This window comes from Saccoglossus kowalevskii, chromosome 21 (genome assembly GCF_978046115.1).
Source record: "Saccoglossus kowalevskii chromosome 21, keSacKowa6.1, whole genome shotgun sequence".
Classification (NCBI taxonomy): Eukaryota; Metazoa; Hemichordata; class Enteropneusta; family Harrimaniidae; genus Saccoglossus; species Saccoglossus kowalevskii.
This window is the reverse complement of record NC_140661.1, coordinates 24003240-24021658: the sequence shown is the minus strand read 5'-3', so window position 1 is coordinate 24021658 and position 18419 is coordinate 24003240. Positions and strand designations below refer to the sequence as shown.

Genomic DNA, 18419 nt, shown 5'->3' with positions numbered 1-18419 from the left:
TCTAAACAAGCGACCAGCCAATCGCTGCAGCCGTTGATCACGTGGTTACCAGGGACGTGTCTCAAGGTTGAAGCATTGCGAAATTGCCACTACTAATAAATACAAATAGTAAACAATGTATTTATAAAATTTCTGTAATATACGTTTATAATGTCTAAACATTCAAGTTGCTTATCCTAAATAGTACATAAACGTCGTGTGAACCAAACGTGCGTATGTGATGCCATTATGGTAACATGTACCACTGATAGTATTTTATACAGTGTTAATTTGCTAGAGCAATTTCAAGTTAAGTTCTTGCTCAAATCGTTAGCCTTAACACTGTTACTTTTGCCGTGCCAATGTGTTAACATTAACAGTAACTGTGGTAATTTTCGAACTCTTAAAATGTGGGGAATAATGATATCTAATCAATCACAGTATGTCAAGAACCGTCATTACGCGATTTTAATAGCTAATATATCATAGTAAAGTAAGTAACCAGCTTGACATTTCGAGACCATCTCACAGAAAAAGAATCAGTTACAAAAATGTTTCTCTTGTTTTGCCATTGTGTGAATTGAACATGTGAGTGCCATAAACAGTATTTAAAGAGCAAATCTCTTTAAACATATTTATTGTACCCAACACATCGTGCAATAATTATACACAATCAATCATCGTTTTTTAGGAGCTACCATGACCCCAAGTTTTAGTGACATCCAAAATAGAAAATAGAAAATATAATGATGATAGCTACAGCCAGTGTGTTTTCAAGCTGCGCACAGTAATCAAGATCAAGTTCAAGATCCTCTAAGATTTTAGAAAATATTATCTTAAACAGAATTCGTGGTTTTCTGAAATAGTTGATGCTGAATTTGGGTTTAAACCTGGACACTCTACGAACATGTGTATTTATGCTATGAAAAAAATCATCATCATCATTCATATAATAGCACGCATGCTATTATATATATGCATGTTTTTTAGATGCCACCAAGGCATTTGACCGTGTCAGGCATTGATCCCTGTTTAAAAAGTTGATTGACATGGGTTGTCTACCTGGTAATATTATTCACATTTTATTTGTTTGGTATCGTACTCATCTGTTCACTGTTCGCTTGGGAAATTCTACTTCTACCTTGTTTTCTGTTGAAAACAGCGTTCGGCAAGGTAGCATTATTTCGCTTTTACTTTTCAACGTGTATAATGATGACCTCAGTTCCCGTTTAAAGTAATAAAAAATGGGCTGTTACGTGGGCAGCATTTTTATCAACCATCTGATGTATGCCGATGACATGGTTATCCTTAGCCCGTCCATCCGTGGTTTGCGAACCATCGTTAATGTTTGCTATAAATATGGGTCGGTCTTCGATATTATTTACCATCCTAAGAAGTCTGAATGTATGTACTTTATTTCACGGAAGAGTGTTTTAGAAGCATTGTGATTCCACCCGTATATCGAGGTGACTCTAAACTGAAAATTGTGCACCAGTTCGTTTATTTAGGATTTGTCGTTGCTGATAATTGCATGTATGATGAGGACATAACACGACAGATTTGATCATTCCACGACAGAGCCAATATATTGTTCCGACCATTTTCTAGCTGCAGTAGTGATGTTAACATTACATTGTTCCGAACCTTTTGGTTTCAACATAGTCGTAAATTTATTTATGATCGCCGTGTTTGCATATAATAATGCATTTCGTGTATTCCTTAGTCGGCCCAGGGACTGTAGTGCTAGCGGCATGTTTGTGTCCTCCGACATTCCCACAATTGATGCTATTAGACGAAACATGCTTTTTTATACACGTCTAACTAAAAGTGATAATAGAATTGTTGCAGTGCTTTTATCATCAAACACGCATTATGTTCGAGGTTTTTCGTGTTCTTTACCTTAAACTCATGTATACACCACAGCTACGCTAGAACAATGAATTGGCGATCCGCTCCGCTAGGATTGCCCTTATAATCACTTTTGTCGTTTTGTGTGTGTGTGTGTGTGTGTGTGTGTCTGTGTGTGTACATTTCCAGTGTTCCAGTGTTCACGTATTATTTCTTCTGTGATTTTTTTGGCTTGGCCGATTTCGTTCAAACTTGGCAGGTAGGTCACACCTTAACCCTAGTTATAAGGAAAAATCTGAAAAAAATTTTTGCCCCACCGTTGCCATAGCAACAGCAAAAAAACTGATTTTTGGATAGCTTCGCGCCAAATGTATCTCCTCCTACAAATTTGGGATAAAACACTTCAAACATAGCTCATTCTACTCAGCTTGAGTGTGGGCACAAAGTTACCATTTGAATTTTTGATATCTGTTTTTATTACCGAGAAATTTGACCCCAAAGTTGGGGTAACTTTTCACCAGCAACGGCTCGGCTGGTTTTGTTCATACTTCACAGGTAGGTCGTGCCGTCACTAATTGGAAAAAAATCCTGGCCCACCACTGCCATTGCAACATCCAAAAACTGATTTTTGAATACTTTCGCCCCAAATGTATTACCTCCTACCAGTTTTGTACACAGTCAGCTGGCATCGGTGTCGCTGGGTGTATATGATAAAGGGAAGTTGTGCAACCAAATTTGCCGAGTTCGCAGTTTTTCGCCAATAAAAAAATAACTAAGGCAACAACTCACGGTTTTTCAGCATTTTTGTAATAAAGACATTATTCTCTATCAATAATCCGCCCAAAACAGGAACATTTCTACTAATTCTTGTGTTTTTTAGACGTTTTTCGAAAAACCTGCTATTAGGCTGCAAAAGTAGAACATTCCGGAGGGGGCGAAAGGGAAGAGCCAAATTTAACGCGTAAAAATAGAACGCGTATTTTGACCTCTATGCGGTCGTTGCCAAAGAGCCCTGCGTCCATCGCCTGGCGATGCTCTTCCGTTTCACCAGTTGCGTTTTTTGACTAAAATGTGGGCAGTACTGTCAGTCACGAAAATTGATGAATAAATTAATACACATAAAATATGAATCACGGGCTAATTCAATGGTCACCGAACACTCCACTACTAAACAATCTGTGGCAAGATAGTAGCGTACTGTATATTTGACCCAGATTTGACAAGCGTGGTACAGTTTTTTGCGCGTGTCCGTAATAACGCGCACAAAGGATTGTGGGACAGAGTCCTTTATTTGCTGGCATTCTTGACTTTTGACTGCAGTTCTTTTTTTATATTTTAGAGTAAATGCTTCTGATATGCTCTTAGGTTGCTTAATATCCGTCTGAAATTCTGGACTGTGGTCACATTTTTCGATTAGGAGTCGTATATTTAAATTACTCACTGTGACTAGTGTTTTGCATTATGAAGTATATTGTTATGAAGGTCAACACACTGCAATTTAGGTAAATATTTACCATTTCGTTATTTCATTATTTCGCTTTCCAGCATTTACGGGAAACGCTTCATTCTAAAAAATGCTATCGCAAAACGGTTGGAAATAATAAATGTAACAGCAGAATACGTCCTAGCACAGTCACTCTACTAGGAGAGAGTAACTGTGGTCCTAGTACTAAACTAAGTGACTTCTAAAGACTGAATGGTGTTTGCGAACTTCGTATTAGTTATAAACCGACGTCAGCTTCACGTTTATGTCACCATGGAAACAGCCAAAAAACAAGTTGCTTGTTTTTGAGCGGAGCGGATCGCCAACCAGCCTACCGGCTTGTTTATTTATTAGTCAAGTCTTTTTTTGCTTTGTTTGTTTATAATTATTGTTGTTGTTGTTGTTGTTGCTTTATATGGGACGTACGAACTTTTCACTTTATATCCTGCAATACAGATTTGAGAATAATAAAAATGAATGAAAGTCCACCTGTTTTTCCCTTTGTCGGATATTTAAATGACTGTTAAATTATGGTGTGTATATATAGAAGTGGTGTACAACGTAAAGTTGTTTTAAAAGAATTGATAGAATATGGGGCAGCTGCGATTACAAATTCATATTCAAAATAAAAAAGATGATACCTAGACAAATACATCAAAATTTCGCTGCAGCTGCTAAGATGAACGTGAAATAATGAACACGTGCATGCTTGTGTGTCATCTTACACCATATCGTAGTTCTCAATAATGACATTTATTCTCAGGCTATGACAGCAGAACGCACCATTCGTATTACTCGCGTGGATTTCCCATTTCCAATACTTTTACAGATGTATGTGATTTCAAGTATTACAAATACAAGTAATGGTAAGGAACTCTGTTTCAGTGATGATAACCGGCAGTGGGCGTAGTTTGCATAGTTTATAAAATGGAATTTCACAGTACACTGAAAATTACATGACCACAACAGGGATATCGCTAGATAGTTTTTTCCAGGTGAATTCCAACTAACACGAGACATAGGGAGCGTTTAAACAATTATACCATGCCAATCTATCGCTGATCTTTCAATATGCACATGTATTACGTGGCACAAGTTTTCAAAGTTTTGTCAGAATAAGCATGTATATTTGAGATTTGAACAATGTGTTCTGAACTGCCACGTATTAGGAATGGAATGAATCACGTATCTTTCCCAGTTCTTACTGTGTCATTTATATGTGTTTTTCCAGTTAACAATTTAATGGGTGACCTTTGACACTATAAACACAACATGTCTTGAGCACAATGTGAATGCCGCGAATTGAGCACATTCAGGTGAAAATTGAGTAAATTGCAAAGCTAAGCTATTCTATAAACAATCTATAGAAAAAATAAAAATCCTTACGTTCAGAAACTCACTTTCTTTAGTTCCACTTTCCATAGAGCGGATTTGTAGAGTACACGTACGTGTGCCAGTAGATCAGTGAAGTCGGGCTGTGCGTCAGCGTTTTCTGATTAGTGTTGCACTATACAATGGTTTGGAGGTCAGATTTGTTTATTTCACGTCGATATCTATAGTTACCTATCTTTAGATTCTGTCTGTGCAGGTATCTCATTGGAAGCCTGTTTACTGGTTTGGAACGTATTCCAAGATATTTAATGATGGTTTATAATGGCGGAGTGTAAGTCGGAAAAAACCTCGTACTAAAATTAATCTCAGGGATCTTCATATAACAGTAACAGAACGCACAAAGTAAAACAGGTATTGTGAGTCGTATAAAGAATATGTAAATAAAGTTTTAAGACGGTATGCAAACATATAAATACATATTGGCCATTTAAATGGATCTTGCTGTCACCTGTGTTGAAAGTATGAAGGCAATGGCTATTTTTCCCTGGAAGTCTGTTGCAAACATGCACATACATATATTGTGATACAGACCTGTTGTCTTCAATTCGCTACTACTAAATATTGGAATCACATGGGAAACATATGTACTAGGGTGAACGTCGTTATTAATTACATTGCAAAAACACATATTCACACTCTGACCTTGACTTTTGGAAGGTCCTACTTTTTTGTAACCTTGAACTTTGATTTTTGTAAAAAAAAATAACAAGATCTCGCTAGTCGTATGTGCTATGGCAAGCCCTACCTATAATTTCCTCTTCTAGCGAGTTGTACAGTAAACATGCACTGACATATTACCCATGTATTTATATTATGTAGCACAAAAATCGTGAAAATCTAACCACGTCTTTTGGATCACATGGAAAACACGAGTGCCAAATTTGGAGACACTAGCTATTTTTCCTTTTGACAAATAATGCGAACATACATACATATATAATACTATATATCTATAGCTGAATATTAATTTACCGTTCATACGGAATCTAAGTTCCCTGAGCCGAAAACGAAATGAATTGCAAAACCTGAACGCAGTCAGCTGTGTACGGCACAACAATATATGTATAGCATAGTATTACTATAAACTGTCAAATTCCAGTGTATGTCACTAATATACTACAGTATTACTATATGAACATTTAGTATTTGTAATGAATATATAATATGAATTGAAATGATATTAAAATTATTAATAACAATGAGAAAGACAATTTATTAATGCTATTCAGACGATGTTCGACTCAAATAGGCCTACTATCGAGTTCTCCTATGTACATTGTCTTCAATGTGGATTGTTGTGAACTCGCTTAATGATCCGAGTGTTAACAAAACCATCGGCACTGAGGGAATTGGTACACAAGTCATGATGTTGTTGTAATGATGTAATAGCATTAATATTTACCGTCCAGTATGCGGTTTACCGTGGAGATTCATTGCTCCGTATGCAGTATTCCAATGACAAACTATCAATAGCGAGCATTCTTGATTAAGACTTAAGCACGTCACGTCAATGTCTCAATTATAAAATATTCATAATTGATATACCGGTCAACAGTACTAGTGAGAGCAGCCAATCAGCGACCACGTTGCAGCTGGTGATTTTCTTACATTAATGAGTCGCAAACCATAGTGTTATTGGCCATAATTCTCCGCTGTAAATTTGAAGCAGCTAGAGCCTGCAAATTTCAGTGTGTTGTTGAGAGACTGGGGTTATTTTATTTGAAGTCGTACAAATGGTGTGGTCCTAGCTTCTAAGTGATCGGCGTCAATGGACGGTTGGAATTAGCGAATGATTTCTTGATGGGGGAATTATGTATGTTGAGTTTGTTGAGTTTGTACAGTACAGTAAAACTCATCTAAACATTATTAAACATGACATAGAGTTTATTTTGTTCATGTATATAAATATTATACCAACTTAGTGTGTCGGCAATGTTGATGAGACAATTATGGTAAAACATGGACTGCATTGACAATAAATGCATACATTTCATATTTCAATATTTGAATAGTTTTCAACTAAGGCAATTTAATGGTAGAATGACAATAAATATGCTCATTGGTTTGTGATTTATTGTAAAATAACGTGTTTTGAAGCACTACATAAAAACATACGGTCGACAAAATAGAAAAAGGATGTGTTTTCAATTATATACTACGTACCAGAAAATTAGTGTGCATGTGTATTGTTTACAATTCATTCTAATCCAGCATTATATCATACAACAATATTGTAGTGTTTTCGGAATTATCGATATTGCCCCGTTATTATCATGTAATTTATTAGTCCTCCAAATTGTAAAACTTTGTTTGACGCCGCTTTATATTTCAAAATCAATGAGGTAGGACGGTTTACCATACAAAATATTTATACTTTTCAAAACATTACGCAGCTAATATATAATGATACCAAGTAATCAAAAATATTAGTATCACTCCTCAACTATTATTACACGTGTGAATCCCTCTTTACTTCACATCCTTGGATTGGCACATAATATCCACTGAATAAATAGTTTGATAACATTTTTGTATGGCCGATAGAACAATTACAACTTTCCTTTTTTTCTTTTCTCTGCGTACACAAATGTTCTGCTACACAATTATGTAGATTTTATATTGACCGAAAAACCAACAACTGTATATACAGCACAGAAAAAACAATTCACATTAAACAATAATACTATCAAAGACTTAATATGCTCTCAAATGACCTCATTTTCCTCCTTTATTATAAAAATAAAAGACCGCGCTGACATCAAACAAAGGTTTATATTGTACAACTTTATTGACTCTTTTATTTACAACTTACTGCATAAAATGAGGAGTGTACATTTCAGGATTGCAATAAACAATGTTTACATTCAACTCCACCGTGAAAAATAGCTCAGCCCTGGCAAGTTCTCCGAGCCCCCTTCTATCTACGTAAACATTAGTGATGATAAATACAATCGCTCACTATATTAAACTATATTATACTACAGAAAACCACCTTTCCATAGAGCATATAATAAATATATACATTATTATAACGAACAAAGAACATATAAATAATTACACGAGTTGGTCATGATCGTGCTCACGCATTCCACGTGCTATTGTCACATATATATGTAAATGTTTATAGTGGTTGAACAACGAAACGCTTTTTTTGGTGTCACGAATAGTGCGTGCTGAACCCATTGCTCGTTTTACCTATGCGAGTCCAATGTATGCCAAATAGTGCTTACAAAACACTTAATATGTAATTATTCCCCGGAACATTCGTCGCGTATAACCGCTATATAGATCCAGTGACCCCCAGAAACTGTGTAAAACATATTAAAATATGTATAGTATTTGTGTTGCAAAGTCATTCCTTATTTGGAATATGGTATGTCACATCACATGGTCATGCGTTTTTTTTTTTTTTTTTTTTTGTTCGATACAACTCACCGTTTGTGTATGTTTTTTTACGTTCAAAACGATCTTATCAATGTATTTTGAAGTAAATATTCAGACAACACTTAGCTATGCGGCAAATTTCAAATAACATAGATGAGTTACATTGTTATAGTGGAATTGTCTTCGAATGCAAATTGCCATCTTCTCTTCGCCTTTCGGTTGAGTTTCAAGCGTGACACTAGAATAACATACTAGTCGATAGTGTTGCAGCAGCTCATTTTTTAAACGTATTTGACTACTACAGGTCACGATTAATTATGGAGATAGAAAGAGTATACTTTGATACATGCGTCACAAGACAAAAGTAATACAGGTAATCGCTAAAAAAAACGCTATGCGAAACGTATTCAGAATGAATTGTGAATGAAATAACGTTAGAATATGGAAAGATGAAATTGTCTCAGTTAAGACGCACGAGTCTAAATGCATAACTAGCAATCAGCATAATTATAATTCAACCAATCAAATTGCTATATTCATTTTAAGAACACGGGGCTATCGTATGGAAGAGTCGTTGAGACCACGGTAGCTATAAAGAGTCAGACGCGACGAAAGTTGTTGGGTATTAGCCCACATGCTTTATAGTTTGGACTAGCACGTTTCAGGACGTAAAATTGTCATCCCATCGTTTGCACCATCATATGATAACAATCGCATTCATACAGAACAAATGAGGTATCTAGAAACAGTACATAATATTTTCCTTTCGTTAACGCGCTGCTCCACAAGTTGGTTCCCACCAGAAGGGGGAGCTTTATATAAAACAATGCGGTTATTTTAGAATAATTATTTATTTTCAGTTACGTTTCGTCGAAATAAAGAATTATAGCGAAGGCTTGCGCCAATGATCCATGTAACAGTTAGTTTATAAGTTATATTGATAGAAAATGACGAATACAAAAGGTATCCCATCATTTCTAATTTCAGGCTTTGTACTTGGTGAGCCTTCTTACGTACAGATGATTTAAATACTGCGAAGCAACACGTGACATACAGCTTCCCTATAACAAAATTTATTCACACTTTACACAATAGGTGAAACAGCGCCTCCTATGATTGTCCACTTTTCAAATTATTTATTATCATATTGTTCTTCATATAAATTTCTGGACCGTTGTAGCTTAGTAACCAGTGTGTCGTCACAAGACCTTTGCCCTGTGAAAAGTAAACAAAGCACATAGATCAGTTGTAAAATATAAACCAGGTTGATGTTTATCGTCGCTTTGTTTGTGATAAATGAATACATTAAAGCGGGAGGGTCGTCACGTGCGCACGCGCGGTAATTGAGTCCCAAGCGACGAAAGCAACACACGCTAAAAACGCAAAGACGCTTGCTGGTAAATAATGACACGCTACGACCATCTGACGCATGCGCAGGTGACGACTCCCCCGCTTTAAATAAATGTTTTGAAAGAACTAAACTCCCCCGCTTTAACAACTAAGTTTTTCTGAATTGTATTTCTGGTTTTGACCAATAAAGTTGATGACGTGTTTGTGGTATATACACTGTCTAATCAACAATTTTGAATAGTAAGACATGACTTTAACAAAATTCACGATTCATTATTCAAAATGGCTGTGGTTACATGAAAACGTTTTATGTATTGTTTGACCGTTCCTTGTTTATCAAGAATGATCACATATCCGAGAATGATTACGAGCTACGTCATAGCCTGTACCTCAGACTACTAATAAATATTGGTTTTCTGAGCCTGTACTTAGTGATAGACATCGAAACCGTCAACAAAGGTTTCCCACCCACCAATCTCAAGTTATGACTTCAGTAAAATTAATCCCGGGGTCTTGTTATATCTAGTTTTTTTTTTCAATATATGACTCACAGTTATGGTACGAACATATAATTGGTAATTCTAGCAAATCATGAGAAAGAGTTCAGCTGTACGGGGTGTCGTGAATTGGAAAATGAAATTCGTTTAATAAGTGCAAGGACGAAATACAAGAATCAATAACGTGTTCATCAATAATTTTTTACTATATTATTTCTCTATTTAAGCATGTCGCATTTCATGCAATCATTATCCAGACAAACAGTGCAATAAGCAGGATAACATTTAACTTGAATCGATTATTTCTCAAAACCTTAAGTACGTAATTTCCTTCACAGTTTATACCATTGAAATAATAGGGATCTATTGTTGAAAGGAGATCAAAATAACGGATTGCAACACCTTACGCATCAAAGGCATTTGTTATATTTATCTTTGTAGGAATTTTAATTTGGCTTTCGCGTAGAACGGTAATATACATTGTTACGGCAAACTGGCACTGTTATATGAAAGATGCCCATATTTAACAAATAAATGGGTCGACAACCTACTGACGAGACCAGTAATTTTTTTCTAGAATGTTATGCAATCAGACTATATTGTAATCGATATAATTGCAGTCCTTTATATTCCTCAGTGAGTTATAACCATTAAAATAGTGAAATGAAGTTTCACGTATAAAGACAGAGGAAATTCGATTACTTCATTAATTCAAAGTACTTTAGTAAATCTCGTTGTTAGCTAATAAACGAGGAGTGGGCGAGCTATTGACTTCTGACGTCATAGTTGTGTTGCGCCATCTATGTTGAACAACGCTGGGATAATAACAAATGTAATATTAGTTTTTTCACTTCTTCTCAATAAATGAAATCAAAATAAAAAGCAATACTTATACATGTCATCATTTATAAAGTAATATTACCTTCATCTCAACTTGTCCGCGTAATTCCGTTTCAAAACTTGGGTCTGAACTTAATATATTTATCGTAGAGACACTGCAGTGGATCTTTAACGCTGGAAAAGAACATGAATATGTCAATCAATAACAGTGGTTTAATTCTCCCAGAATAATATCAAATTATGAAAGTATGATGTGTGACAGTGAGTTCACTGACATTGAAAAACTTTTATCTGTATCAGATGTGGAATGCAAACAAAAATAATACATATGCAAAACAACCCCCGAGAATAAATAGCATGTTTATTTTCTGGCCGGCTTTCTATGCTATTCACAGCCAACAACTGACAAAAGCTGTTTTTGTAGTTCCTAGAGCCTTTTCATGTCATAATATTTGAACTAACTTTGAAAACAACAACATTTTTCCAAATCATTTCTACGTTTCACCAGGTATGCCGTCTTATTGTTGTTTATTTATTTTTTTAACAGCCATTCCGGTTCTTTTTCCGTCGGTGATCTCTTGTTGATATTTGTATTCAGGCAAGTTACCTTCCTTTCTAAAAAGAGCACTTATAAATTTGTGTTCTGTTGTCAGTGTTTTATCTACAGTATATGTGTGTTGTAATTACATTGTTTGTTTCTTGATTTCAAGAATACCATTGGATTCGAGTTACAGTTAAGATTATTTAAGTTGTTGGTTCCTTTGTTCTTTCTGTTTTTCTTTCACACATTTTCTAAACATTTATTTTCTCGTATAATAGTGTTGACGTACATTAAAGTTACAGGGTTTATTCCGTTACGGTAGTTTCCTTGCCAACAATTATTTTTATCATAGTGAAGTCAAGACCCTATTCGCCCTCTGCCGTTTACCGATTTTCATAGATGATTTTAATGCTAGGCATTTCTTTGCAATTGTATCAAACATCTGTTTGAAATCTTCAGCAATCGCATTAGACGTGATTATATTACTGGTATGTAGATTTCTGATAACTCTGTGGATATTTTCTATTCTTTCAGTAGTTAGGCAGTATATTTTGCACTAAAAAGTCCCTTAATTACTGTTAAACGACGCAGTTTTTACTAGTTAACTGTCATGCGTTGAGCTACGTATAGACCCGAGGTGTTAATGATATGTCAAAATAAACTACGTCATAATTTACAGTCACGTGACCAGTTTCAAATTTTCTGCAAGGGCCTTGTTTGGCATGATTAAAGTTTGGGGTGATGCCCAGCCACGTCACAACATCAACTCAGTAGTAACAATGACTTACGTAATCCATTTGATTCCATTCTGGATGCAGTGTTCACCGTGTCTCCGAATAGACAATAGCGTGGCATTTTAAGACCAACCACACCTGCACACACGGGACCTGAAAAGGATACCAGAAAGACTTTGCGTTAACGAGATGGGAAAGCGATGGCTGAATACTGTTACAGCACTGTTGCTGAATGGTGCATGATTTGACCACCTTGATCTGTTTTATCACACGCGGGCGGGATGCATGTGGGAGTTGGAATATGCAGGGTTCAGATAAGTTAGTGTGACGTTCACATAACATGTGGGTCGAATAATGTCCAGTTGTGATCTATTTAATCTATTTTATTTGCACAAATTGTGGTGATCTTCAACCAGTTGTCTGCTAAACAAATTTACATAGCTACTACAAAAACACTTCCGCTGTTTCAGCCGTTTGTTAATTCATGAATCCGATCGCGATCGCCCAATAGATTTTGTGGAAACCACTCATACTATTTGTATCGTAAGGATTTGAAATTACTTTTATTAATTGGCTGGAACACATAAATAAAACTTCCAAGAAACATTGTCGGCAACGATATTCGCTGTGAACACCCACAAAGTCATGGAGTCATTGCCATGGACATTGATAATTAGGCAATATGTTTATTCTGATCAGTTAGCTTGTTATGACGTTGAATCCTGAATATTAAAATTCGAGATTCATGTCTCTTCGACGTAGCAAGTATCGCGAACCATATTCATTGCTCTAATAAATTACCTCTCGAGAACATTCTAAGGGACTAGCATATCGATTCATTAATGAAAATAATTGTGTAAATGAAATGCCTTACCTGTGTGGATACCAACACGAAGTTTTAATTGTTCTCCAGGCTTGTGTCTTATTTTGAACGTCTTAACACCATCTAGCAGCGATAGTGACATCTTTGCTATTTCACATGCATGCTTATTACCATTACGGACAGGAAGACCCGATACAACCATGTAGGCGTCGCCAATCGTCTCCACCTTTAAAAATGGATATACATACTAGTACCACATCGTGTGGGATTCACTCATATTGATTGTGCATTGAATAACCGTGATGCGAAGAAAATGCGAAAACACTTAAAAATGAACTCTGACCTTATATACATCATAGTTGTCTATGATTGCATCAAAACAGGTGTAGAGGTCATTCAAAAGGTCAACCACCTGCAAAGAAATCATAATACTAGAAAATCAGGAGCACATAGCGACGGGAACAACATGAAAAAAATGAACGGTCATTGTATACATATATATGTTTCCCAAAAACTTTGTGTCAGCATATACACAACAACAATAACAATAGCTCATAAGTCATTCACCCCACACGTCTATGCACTGCCAGAGTCTGAGTAAGTTTGTAATATGCCAAATAATAGTTATTGATGTTTCATACGTGGCAATGTGATTTATTTTTTGTAATAACTCTATTGTATATTGCTTAATAGCTATTGAATAACAATCTCAAAAAAAACAATAGGTGGTCGATATCAATGAACGAATTAGCCTTATCTTATCGCGCCGTCGCAAGAATAAGACAACCAAACATAATTTAAATAAAATTAGTGTGTTCGAATGAATTCAATGAAACACAAACTAATTGGCACACTACGTGCAAACTGTGCTATCTGTTAGTGGAACAGATAATGACAATTAGCTATGAATGACAATAAGACTCGTACCTCTATTGGAGTACTACTGGCAGACAGCGAAGTGAAGCCTACAATATCACTGAAGTATATAGTAACACCGTCGAACCATTCAGGGGATACCTCCTTGCCCTGTTTCAGCTGATTAGATACAGACCTGAAATACATAATTTATATTAATTAGTCTGCTCTTAATTGCGTATTAATGAGATATTCGGGTGTTCTGGTACGTACGACACGCAGAACGACTTGCGACATTGTATAACGTCTTTAGTAGCTTATCACCCATGTAAAATGTCTTGCAGTGAAAAATAGAAAGGTCACGCTTTCATAACCGTATCAAGTGTTTGTTGATATACCACGTGCTTTTGTTCTAAACTGAGTAGCACGGTATAATTATCAGCCAATCGACGATATATTCATCCACTGTTGGTAGAGGCGAAATATTAGCAGCGACCATAGGTATATGCATGCGAAATATGCATCAAGCGGACATATATTTCCAGAAATTGGCGTTAATTCAAATCAAACTTTCATATATCAAGTCATTCAACGACTATTAACACTGAAGTCAGCAAACGCAGGTTTGTTTTATATATATACCATGAGTCTTTGCGTTTTTAGCGTGTGTTGTTATCGTCGCATAGGACTCAATTCTAGCGTGTGCGCAGGTGACGACCCTCCCGCTTTAAGTGTTATACATAACTTATAACGTACATGTCTCAGCTGAAATCAATGTACAACGCGACTAGTTACGAAGTAATATGAACAGGGTGATGGAAATGTAATACTGAAATCCGGAAGCCTATTAATCTTGCAAAAAATATTTGTGAGTTTCTTGTAGTCGTAATGTTCTCTTCGATGACGTCGTCACATTGTAGACTCGTTTGATATACACTTTTCAGAATTTCGCGCTGTTTTGAAATAAATATTTACCTGCCATACAGTGATGTGGTGGATACATATTTGGAGGACGAGTTCAGTGAGTATCACACGACAGGCTACGAACGAGACAGCAGACTATATGAAGTACTCGGACAAACATACCACGTGACACTAAATCCCGCAAGACGTTTATTATTATTTATTTATTGGAGACGTCTCTGTATGGTATAACTTCTATACACGTTATTGCAATATCGCAACTTCTCAGTACAGTAGTAACAAAAGTGTGCGCCATGGGAGTAACAATTTGTCGGGTTAATTATTAATACCAAAGTACCAGAAAAAAAATAATATGGTCTACACACATGGCACATCACGATATTAGCAAAGGTACTAAAATACAAATTAAAGAATAATACCTTGGTAAAAGTCTGTCTAATAAATCTTCAGCTCGTTTCTTCTCCTCTAAATACTGTGATGTTCTCTCTTCCACCAAACCTTCTAGATTGTTAGCGTATTGTTCCATACGGGCTAGTAAATTGTCCAGTATATTGTCTCCTTTTTTACTAAATGTAAAATTTATAAAGGGGCGAATATTATCAAACGAGAGTAGTATTGACTCGTGCTTGCGTTGACACTCACAGGACAGGGAGTACAGCGCTAAATATATTCAAATAGACAGCAAAAACAAACATCAGCGTATTACTAAAATCTTTTGACAAACACCCAAAACTGAACGTGTTAAATACGAGACAACTTACGTGGCAGGGTTAAGCTTTCTCACTATGTTTTTTATTTGGGACACGTCAGGACGGTCCGTTGGTTCTTCAGCCCAACACCGGGTCATTAGCATATCGACATCTTTGGGGCATTCGCCATCACCAACAGTTGGACGAAATGGTGGATTCTCACTGGCTCTTACTTTTTCAATTATTTCTATAAAATTAACATAATGCAGATATGACAAGCAGAACACTTGGAAGTGTGAGGGCTTTATTTTATTTAACAATATCAGATTAGTTTATATTAAGTGAGATTGGAAAATCACATTACTGTAAAAGAAGCGGCATACTATTTTAGCGAAATGTGGTAAAATGACGTAATAGCGAAATGTTGATTTAGCGAATCTCTCTTGGCTTTGTCGATTTCCTGTTTTCAAAATACTTCTCTGTCACCTGCCAATGCAAATGCGCAGTTATCACCTCCATAAAAATAAAGAAAAACTGTCAAGTGTGTTCTGTGTTGTTTACTAAGTTTATGTGTGGAAGAAAAGACGTTGTTTGGCCGCCATTTTGAATTTATAATGAAGTCATTAGCGACATCTTAAATTAGCGAATTACTTCTCTTGCTAAATTCGCTAAAAAGACATTTTTTACATTAATTACCTTTGGGCGAAAGTCCGATATCATTTGTGTAGAAAGGTCCACTTCTCAGTGCAATTTCCTGCATAATAATCCCAAAAGCGTAAATATCCGCTTTCTGTGTGCCGCATGAAGGTGCTTCACCTCTCAGTATCTCAGGCGATCGCCAGAGCATTCCTGCAATTATACACACACCAATCTCAATGTGAAAATAGTGTTTATAAATTAAACTAACTGTTTTGCTGGTATGACCTAAACTCACGATGCGCAACATATTATTAATAGAGCACCGCGCTTCATTCGACATGGGTCAGGATGTGTACAACGCATGTAAGATATATCGTCGCGCTTCAATTTTGGTTATAAGATTAAAATATTACTCCTATATTTAAACCCATGACTTATGATGAGACTTTTTTCATCAAAATCATGACTCTTCTTCTCATTATGTGGGTTCTTATGTTATTTCATCATCAAGACGAATGGCGTTGGATCGATTCTTTTGGATTATACTCAGTGGTGATGCATTGTTTAAATACAATGATAACTTGAATATAGGACTAATTAACCTGATATAATTCCAACTGATCACATATGGTACTTACGCATGTATGTTGCGTGTTCCTCCTCTGCGTATTCATCGTAGACACCGCCGCCATTCTGAACAACAGTCGGTACACTTGCTCGAATTTCATGTAGGCCGGAGTCGGTCAGTTTGAGTACGAACCGACTGTCTACAACACAGTTTGAAGATTTCAGATTTCCATGCCACTTGAGAAAACTAGCCTGGATATACTCAACGCCCTACGTGTCAAAAAATAGACATCGTTAAATGAAAACAAAGATAAAATGGATGTATTTTTTTTTACTCTCATTCCCAAAGTCTTGAAGTTCGATAAGTAAGACAAACATCTCAAGAATGTTGCTCTATTCAACAGCAATGATGTTTATGTCGTTGTTATGACGTCATCTGATCAGTAAAGTGAGTATATTAATTCCAAAATCGTTCAATTAATTATATATAGTGTTAAATGATACAAAAAATCATTGTTTACCTTGCACACATCTAGCATTAATGAATATCGAAACATCCAATCAAGTTTGATTGCGTCATTCTCCAGGATGTCCTACGATAAAATAGAGAAACAAAATTAAATAAATCGGTTGCTAGTTACTTTTTTTATTAAACTGTACTTTATCAATGGAACTTGCAGTCTTTAATCGTGTCGCCACGTTATAGCGCAATACCCATGATGGTAAACGTTACCTGGAGACTGCCTTTCTGACAGTATTCGGAGATAAAGCAGCTCCTCTCGACTTCATCAAAGCAAGCACCAATGAATCGTACCACGTTGACATGACTCAAATCACGCATCTATAACAGAGTATTTGGTGTAACACATCTTATTGTTAAACAACCGTGCTTGGATATACAGATGAAATATACATTACTGAGCAATTGAACAGCTATATAAAGTATTATTAATAAAACTGACATGACCCAAACGATGACAAATTTAAAATTGTATAGTTGTATTGTAATACAGGGCCTAACAACAATTACTTGCAACTATTCTACCCCCGCTGTTGGTGGTGTGAACATTTTTGCTAATAATCTAGGTCAGTACGTGTTGAACACAAACAACGTATTTCTATTTATAATTGCGTTTTTACCAATTTAAGTTCCAACAACAGATTTGGTGTTAAGGTAATCCGCTTCCCAGAGTGAAGAAACTTGATGGCGTAAACATTTCCCTGCAAATGCAAACAAAAAACAAAAATGCAGTTATAGTACGAGAGTTAAATAATATACAACCAAATCTCTTGCGTTTTTTTTTTTTATATAAACATTTTCGCATCGAGCAAATTCCAACTCTGCTCGAAATTAGTAAGAAAAACGGCCGGACAGTACAGAAGCTGGATTTGACAAATCGCAGTTTACACATTAGTATATGCAGTTAGATGTCAATGATGAAGATAACGAAGATAATGAGTGATGACCAAATAATGAACCCTGTACCGTGGTACAGCATCGTGGATTTGTGTTTCAGTGTGTAGATCAGAATAAAACCATCTAAGTCACGTATTGTGTGTACGAATGAAATAATATCCAATCTAACATAAGCAGATATTCTGCCTATAATACCGGGACTAACTAACAACTGTGCTAGTGTTCTTTACAAGTCTGCATTCACCGCCTCCTATGAGTTATGCATTCATGTGGTGCCAAAACAGTGCATTCTAGCATAGTATTACACGAATAAAGTAATACAAAACAAACTCATAGCATTATTAGAATTTGTCTGGGCCTTCTGTGAGTCAATATGATAGCATTTCACTCTAGAAAGCACTTCGAGAGAACTAATATAAGGTAAGACAGCTTAAGCACCAACAAATACCCATACTGT

General features: G+C 36.0%; 1 protein-coding gene across 1 annotated transcript in view; it reads right to left on the bottom strand.

The window, feature by feature from the left end:
• Positions 1-9196: 9196 nt before the first annotated feature.
• Positions 9197-18419, bottom strand: part of LOC100366629 (atrial natriuretic peptide receptor 1-like) — a 76121-nt gene continuing 66898 nt past the window's right edge. The window contains exons 9-21 of the mRNA XM_085495090.1: positions 17686-17766; positions 17279-17386; positions 17067-17138; positions 16617-16815; positions 16036-16188; positions 15412-15586; positions 15070-15216; positions 13799-13922; positions 13215-13283; positions 12923-13097; positions 12103-12201; positions 10856-10947; positions 9197-9301 (exon numbers count right to left, since the gene is read on the bottom strand). Coding sequence (XP_085351216.1) covers positions 9197-9301; positions 10856-10947; positions 12103-12201; positions 12923-13097; positions 13215-13283; positions 13799-13922; positions 15070-15216; positions 15412-15586; positions 16036-16188; positions 16617-16815; positions 17067-17138; positions 17279-17386; positions 17686-17766 — 1599 coding nt within the window. The remainder of the gene's footprint in view (positions 9302-10855; positions 10948-12102; positions 12202-12922; positions 13098-13214; positions 13284-13798; positions 13923-15069; positions 15217-15411; positions 15587-16035; positions 16189-16616; positions 16816-17066; positions 17139-17278; positions 17387-17685; positions 17767-18419) is intronic.